The sequence below is a fragment of the Ixodes scapularis genome, unplaced genomic scaffold (genome assembly GCF_016920785.2).
Source record: "Ixodes scapularis isolate PalLabHiFi unplaced genomic scaffold, ASM1692078v2 PGA_scaffold1__304_contigs__length_218370807, whole genome shotgun sequence".
Lineage (NCBI taxonomy): Eukaryota > Metazoa > Arthropoda > Arachnida > Ixodida > Ixodidae > Ixodes > Ixodes scapularis.
In genome coordinates, this window is record NW_024609846.1 from 68,680,535 (window position 1) to 68,688,752 (window position 8,218).

At 43.8% G+C, this 8,218-nt stretch overlaps 1 protein-coding gene across 1 annotated transcript; it reads right to left on the bottom strand.

Moving 5' to 3' along the window:
- Positions 1-5,736: 5,736 nt before the first annotated feature.
- On the bottom strand, positions 5,737-6,460 carry LOC8027575 (protein D1). Its single transcript, XM_002408862.5, has one exon. The coding sequence runs from the start codon at positions 6,389-6,391 to the stop codon at positions 5,753-5,755; it is 639 nt and encodes a 212-aa protein (XP_002408906.4). The 5' UTR covers positions 6,392-6,460; the 3' UTR covers positions 5,737-5,752.
- Between the last annotated feature and the right edge of the window lie 1,758 nt (positions 6,461-8,218).

The following is an 8,218-nucleotide window of genomic DNA, read 5'->3' on the forward strand; positions in this document are numbered from 1 at the left end:
ATATAGCCATCCTTTCGAAATACAAGTGTGCGAGCTTCATTTTCAGGTATTGATCACATCTGACCTAATTCTGAATACTTTGCGTGGCGAAAGAAAAGAGAAAATTAAGCTCACAAAATGGCTGCCTTACAGAAAAAAAAATTAAAAGAAATAAGAACGTGTTTTTCTGAAAATCAACAGATTTCCAAACAAAAAAATAAATAAATTGATAACGAGTCACTCCAACTGCGTGATAGATCATGTATTAAAAAAAAAAAGAACTTGGCTGGCTTTTAAGATTGATTGCCTCCATTTTTTCAATATAAACATGCGCCATAAGACGTTGTAGAAAAAAATGTAATTAATGAGTTTTCGTTTATTAGTAATCTAAAATATTTTAGTAAATTGTTGCATTCTCTTTTGGACATAATGTCCGCTTGACCGAATAACTCACTTGCACTGACCGCATTTGTGTAGCTTTCACGGCTTTTGTAAAGAAAAATTTGTATTCGATTAAAAAAACAAAAACAATAACAACAGCAACAACAAAAAGAACACCCCGTATAACAGCTGCATCTGCCTGCCTCTGCCTGCCACTGCCTGCCTCTGCCACTGGTTCGCCCACGATTCGAAACAAACCTCATACAAAGCGGAAGCGCGAGCTGTTGACACCGGGATAGTTCAACGAAAACACCATCTGCTAAAAGGACGAACGTATAAACAGCTGCATCCTTCGAGGTTTTTTTTTTTTACTTTCACCTTTCTAGGTGCTGTATATACTTTAAAGGAACAATAAAGACGTTCTGGAAGTTCAGTTCGACGAATGAAATAGATGTAATATGTATTACAGGTAATGTTCACGAATTTTGAGCCCGAGATTGCGCTTGCGCTCAGGACAAAAATAATTTAACAGATCCAACGATATAATCACTCCTGGACTGACGACAGCGATATTCGAGACGGCGAAAAAAGCCAACAAAAGCCAATGGTCAATGTGGGACAGATGCATGACCCAGTTGCTGAGAGCCTTTTTATTTTATCTTTATTACTAACATTTGCAGTCAACGAGAACCGATGGGCGTGGCCTATTATCGTTATGTCCACGCTTAGTGATTGATTGTTTGGCGTTCTTGTCGGCCGATGTTGCGATGCGATTGGCTGAGGAGCGATAATGAGATGTTCGGAGCGCAAGTTCGTCTGCGTCTGCGCAGGGGTTCCGGTGACGTCGGAGCAAACGCCGAGCTCTGATTGGCTTTGATTGAAAGGTTAGTGGGTAGATTTTAATGCTAGATGCCTTGACGTCTACCCACTATTTCTTGTTTTGGTTCAATCAGCCAATAACAGCTCGGCGTTCTGACATCATCGCAACACCTGTGCGAGAAGCAGACGAACTTGGTCACTTTTTAGTATTCGGAGAGACTCCTCTTTTTTCGTACGTATAGTAGGCTCTTCCCTTGGTGCGTCTATTACGGCCGTTTTTTTTTTCGACACATGAAATCACATCGCGACATTTTCAAAAGCTTTTTTTTTTTTTTGTTTGTTTTCGTATAGACAGAGCGTTTGGTTGACAAATGTCACTCAGCCGTTCGAGATGCACTTCAACAATGATTCAATCCCTTTTCGGGCAGTCGATCTGAACCCCAACCCGAAGCTTGCGAGCTTTCACAAAATTTCGGTACTCTTGTTCGTTGTACGCGACGATGCATCTAGGAGAACCATGGACAGGCTGGACAGATAGGCGGGAAGGTGCAAAACCCAAGAACATCACTCATACAGCGATATCTCTAACGGATCGCCATAGTTTAAGAAAAGAAGTGCCCGACTGATCCCGGCCGACGAGGCTTACGAAACAAGGCACGTCATGACTCCCATTCCCTCTCCTCCTCGCTACGTCCCGTGTCGAGTTGGTGAACCGAAGCGAGGAGGAGGGAAGCGAGGCCGCTTCCCCTCATTCTCAAATTCTCCCGGAGGACAGTGATGTCAGAGACCTCGCTTTGATCGCGCCCTTCTTTTCCAAAAGTACGGCCATCCGTTTGAGATATCGATGTACGAGTAATGTTTTGGAGTTCGTAGGGTCCCGTTCAACGCTTCTAGAGCCTTATTTTGCGAAATCCAAATTTCGGTTCAGTATCCCTTTAAGCGCGCTATCAAATCGTAAAAAAAAAAGAAAAAAAAAAAACGTTTATATAAGCTAACGGGCGCAGTTGGATGACATTTTTGATAGCGGTGACTGCAGGTGGCGCATTAATCGTACCCGAATTTCATGAGTGTAGGTTTTTGAAAACCTAGATGAAAGAAAAACGTGTTTTTCATATGCACAATAAAAAAAAAAGTTTAGTATTCACACATGTTCCCACACACGCTCGGACTTAAGGTATCATCTCGAAGAAGCTATCATGTTTTTGTTCTATGTGGTGCCATCTGGGAGTTGCAGCGCCCACCAGACGGGTCGTTTTCGTTCTTCTTCCTGTGTCGAAGAATAGCACTTATTCGTTTCTTGCATCTTTATTTTTTTTTCGAAGGCAAATAGGAAATTTAACTGCAAGGATAAACGCACCACCCAAAGTCAACTTTGTGCAAAGAAAAAAAAAAGTTGAATTTAACTGTTTATTGGCTTGATTTACGGATTTTCTTTTTACGATTGAATAACGCTCGAGAACAACCTTTAGATGAGTCGGTCAATATAATAATTTCCAGAAGTATAATTTGTCCGCCCGTCTGTGTTTGGTAGGCAGGCCGCTGAACATCATGGCTCGTTCTTAATCCAGGGTGGACGTCGAGAGAACGTTTCCACAGTTCAAAAAATAGTTAACAGAAAAGAGGGCAGCCAGTCGATCGACGAAAATCGGACAATGTTCACGTGCGTTCATCACAATAAGGTGGAGACAAACTGATGATTGTATGGCACGGAATTGCTTTCTTACTTTACGAAAGTGTGTGACACAGTGAGCGAATTGAGGCTATCACAGCGGTGTCAAACCGTTTTTCGGGTTTTTTTTTATTTCAGCAAACAGGCTTTCTACGCAAAAAGCCGAAAAATCGGCAAATTATCTTTCCAGAAATGCTTGTAAATACCGGAAAGTGCCGAATATGCCAATAAAAGTAAATACCAAAAAAAAAAAAAACCACGCCACCTACTCTAAAAAAAAAAGAAAAATACGAAACAAGACGGATTATTAAGTACTTGGAGCCTCTATAGACCAACTCAACTCATTCACGTCACGCCACAGCGGTGGCGCTGTCGACGGCACTGGGCATGCGCAGACGCTTCACTCGTTGTGATTTTGGTTTCTGCGCACGCTTAGTGCCCACACCTGGTTTGGGCGTATGCGGGCCTGTTTGGAAACACTCTGTTGGTGTTCGTGTATAGCTATGTATATGTCGTACGACTGTCCCCTGAAACGCTTAGGTCACTGTAGGCGAGGTGACTTGGAAGATTGCTCCGTATAACGAGAGAGCTGTGCACACTAAGATATCACATTCTGACCACACCGGCCACAACTGGCAGCTCTAACGCGAGCTGCTCTGCCCAAGTTTTTTTCTGCTTCATCATGTTTCTGTTTAAAAATAGAAAGTGGCGTCATTCAGAAATATTGCAGCGCGTTTATTTTAAAAATATTTTTTGTTTGCAATAATGGACGTCTCGAAGCGATTATGTGTCTTTCACAAGAAGCAATTGCTGCAGGCATCGCCTTCCGAGGTGTATCTATTTATGTAAAGTGATTCCACATCCTTGCGTGATCACGTATACCTGCGGCGCTCGTTGCTACGACTACTTGAAACAGGCACTATAATTACCTAAGCGCAGTTTGCAGCTTAAGGCGGTGCTTGGCTTTACGAAAGGTCTCAGACAAGGCTTGTCGGAGAAACTCCTACACAGGGATGGGCAGTATTTCAAATACAAGTATTTGAAATACGTATTTCAAGTACTTCATGTATTTTGAATTTGTATTTAATTACAAATTGGGTAATGTTTTTGACGTGTGTATTTAAATACCAAAACGTGGGTATTTCAAATACAATTGTAATTAAATACAATTCTGTGGGCGAAAACACATCCCTCAAATTTATTTTCACGACTCATTTTGCTCATCCTAAGACGTGTCCAAAGCTGCTCTTTCTTCATCTCAACGCCAATGGCAACAACAAACCAAGAAACGCTTCATCATCTTCATACACCAGTCCTGCGGCAGTTCGCGTCTCGTTCACCGCCTGCGCCCGGGCACGGCGGGCGCCCGCGGCACTTGCCTCTATTACGTGAAATAAATGTTATTGCCAAAGTTACAATTCTTGTTTTTATGCATGTGGTTGTAAGATATAGTCTCCATCCTTTATTCGGACATGGGGCTTTTTTTCTTTTTCTCCTCCGGCTTTATTTTAAAGGCACTGTCCAGAGCAGGAAAAAAACTATACGTTCTGCACCGAATGCAGTGTCTCTCAATCAAGTACAAGCGTTTAGTGACTTTATGATTGCGGTGCTAGTCCAGGGCAAGAATAGTGACGAAATCGACGTTCACAGGCAGACTGGCTAAATAAGTGCCTGTGACAACTTGTGATGCTTTCCAGCCTGACTTCCATCCATAGTTTTGCCTGAAACATTCTAAATGCGCGGGTCGTCCAGATTTTTGTAACTGGTGCGAGTTGCAACAATAAAAAAATTCTCTACTCTAGCTTGTGCTGCGCGTCTTGGTCGTCTCGGTTCTTTGTTGGTCTATACCAAAATGTAATCGACAAAAAAAGCTGCTTGAAGCTTTGTACTTTTTTCACCTATTACGTCCCAGCTGATTACATTTTTTGTGTGATTATATTTCTATTTCGTTACTAAAGCTTCGCCCACTAACCCCCTCCCGAGTGTGCGATGCAAAATCAAAATGAGATACCCAGAAACCCGTTGCAGATGCCCAAAAGACCCGTTGCAGGTGCCCTGAAGTTGCTGACGCAAATTTTGAGGAATGTATTTGAAAAAGTATTTGGAGGAGACCAAATACATTGGGTTAGATTGCGTCTTGTACCTAAATGCTTTTTTTTTTTTGGAAATGTAATTAGATTTGTAAATAAATACATTTTTGACGAAGTATTTTGTATTTCGATACATATTTGCATGTAGTTTGCCCATCCCTGCTCCTATAATTGTGAAATATTACTCGTATCTATTTTAACACGAAGGCTGAACGGCCTGAATACTTGGCAATGCCGCTGTCATTTGTCTTTTTTAGAATCCTTTTGATAGGACTGCGCTATGTCACTCATAACCTTCACAGTGCAACAAAGAGTTTTCTTTTCTTCTTTTTTACAGTTCTGAATCTTGGAATGACGCTGCGCTATTCGATTTAGTGATGTTCGCAGACGTCGCTTTTTCACGTTTGACATAGTTTTAGTACTTCAATGTATGGCGGGCTCTCGCAGAATAAATAGGTACCCATGGGGACAATGTGAGCTGGCAGCACCCAATCCAGACTTTTGCTGCGTCTGCAATCCCCCCAAATCGCCATTTGGGAGTTTTTGATCGTACCCATAACTACGACAACGATACGAAACACGCACAAAAGCGTCAGGGGAGTATCGGGTATTGGTATCGGAGGCATCGGAACAATCGTCCCTATTGTCTCTCTATTTGTCGCAATCCATCAAACAGTTTGGACGAAAACAAATTTTTTTAGGAAGCGGGAGAGAAGAGAAAAAGGGACGATCAAGGGTTGAAGGTCACATTATCCGCTCTTGCACAGCACAATCAAATGAATAACGCAATTATACGGTAAATCAGTTGGCTTTATTAACCAGACTTCTTAGCGCTCGAGGTGCCAGGATTTTCAGAGAAGAAGAAATTCGCGGCAAGTGGTTGCGGCAAAGAATTGTTCTTGAGGAACCTCTCGAAGTTGAAGCTCCGTCTGTCACTGTACGACACGTCGGATTTGGATATGTTCTTTCCATCCTGAGCCACGACCAGGAACACATAACGGTGCTGCCCCGATCCTTTCGGGGGCGCCGGTCCGTTGTACTGGACAGCCTCCTCACCTTCGCCGAACCTGTCGCTGCTCGGTGCGTTCACCACCACCCAGTGCAGCCAGCTCCTGTAGGTAGGGTTAGACGCACTAGGTGCATCTGGATCCACCATCACGAGCGTGTAAGGCGGGGAAGCGTCTTGCGCTTTGAAACTAACGGTGGGTTTGTTGCTCGTGTTTTGAGGAGAGATCGTGTTCCCCATGCACACCGCCGTACCATTGCCGTAGTTGACGTTCACCACTCCCTGGGGCACCTCGCGGATGACGTCTGGCACAACTTTGAACTTCACGAGCGGATTCGTAGCATTTGGATCGCCGGAGGAGGTGTGTCTGCGGGAGCCGTTGGAGCTGTCTCGGCTCGCGAGGCAGGCGGAGCAGAGGAGAGCTAGCCACGCGAACGACGCTCTCATGGCGGCTTCCACGCCGGTTGGTGAGCGGCTTCAGAGTGCGTGTGCCGTTTTCTCGACCGACGTGCGCAGCATTCTGTAAAAGCGAGATAATCGAGACCGGCGCGTACCGCTCTCATCCGTTCCCTCCTGCCACGTCCGCGCGGAGCGAGCGGGGCGGAGCTGTTTCCTTTCCTTCCGTCGCCGCCGGCAGCTGCGACGACTGGTTTTTTCATCCGGGCAACAGTAGGTCAAATTGCGCTGAATAGGCCCCCTTGTAAAAGTGCGCGTCGTCAAGTAGCTCCGCCATTCTTCGGACACGCACTCCGAACACCTGTTGGATACGATGTCTGCGTAAATGTTCGGCGAGAATCGGAACCATTCGCACCCTTCCTGCCCCCCCCCCCCCCCCCCCCCCAAAAAAAAAAAAGGCGATCGTTAATGTTGCTTGACGGGGTTTCGAAAAGGGTCTATAGCGATTTAGAATGCTTGACAGCTCTAAAGAGACACCGGGCGTGGCCCATTGTAATAATGATTCTTGATTCATGATTCGTTCTTCGGCGATCTTGTCGACTAACGCCAAAACATCCATCAAGCAACACTGGTGGTCGCCATTGCTTGGGTACAAAGCACGTGATTGGATCCGGGTCCTCGCCGAACTCTGAAGCATCACTCGTGTCCAATACAAGCCTAGCCGAGTTCACGCCGAACTCGGACGCAACGCTCGTGTCCAATGCATGCTCAGAGTACTTGATCAAGCAATGGCGGACCGGTGACAGTGCGGACTTTTAGAGAGGGTCTATTGCGATCAGTTCTGAGAATTTCAAAACTATATTTCGAGACCAAAAGCACTTCTTTTTTTTTTTTTTTTTGGAAAATGCTTTTAAGTACAAGAAATAAAACGGAAAACACATCCCACCCGGTGTATCAGCCACGGAAAAATGAACTCATCCTTCATGAATCGAACCTCCTTACAGATATGTAATTCCCCATCCTCCTCCCTTTTTTCTGCTCTCTCCTGGAGAGCTAGCAAACGGCATAGTGAATCCCCTATTCGCCCTTAATAGAGCTTTAGAGTCGTAAATAAGAGCAAAAAAAAAAATATATATTTCAAAAGAAATTTCGGGGTTATAAATTAAACACTCCACCCGCCCGCCCCAGAAAAAAAGGAATATATATGCTTATTTTTTAGAGAAAACGCGGCCGTCGTTTAAATGGATTCCTACAGATGTGCGTTCCTCATTACCTTCTCTTGATGTCAAAGTTCATAGGTTGCATTTGGATATCTATTCAGCCTGGAATTTATTCAAGACAAAAATGTTATCTTTAACTCAGACGTTCATCCCATACCGTATTTTATCGGCCAATCGCCAAAATGATAAACCTTGGATGAATCGGGAACTTCGAGCTTTGATAAACAAAAACAATCGCTTGTTTTGTTGATATTTGGTACCGAGGAAACCTGCAGTTTATTCCAAGGTGAAATAACTAAGTAAAATGATAACAAAAGAAATGCGCTAGTCAAAATTTATATATGAAGGAGCATGTCACTATTCCTGCCGTAATCCATGGTATTAATTATTGATCTAACTTAGAAGGCAAAGCCATCAGCTTCAATTTATATTTCCAAATGGTATTCACAAAGCCGGTCATATAGTTAGTGGTTTCCAAAATGACGGTGGATTTTCGCACATCAAAAACGTAGATATTTCAGAACAAGGCATCACTTTGTTGTTACAGAAAGCAAAGAGAAATTCAGCGCCTAGACCAGATCGCATCTCAAACTAAATCCTTAAAAACTGTGCCGCTTCCGTTATGCTTGACCGTGTTTAAAAAGTCCCTTGAACAGGC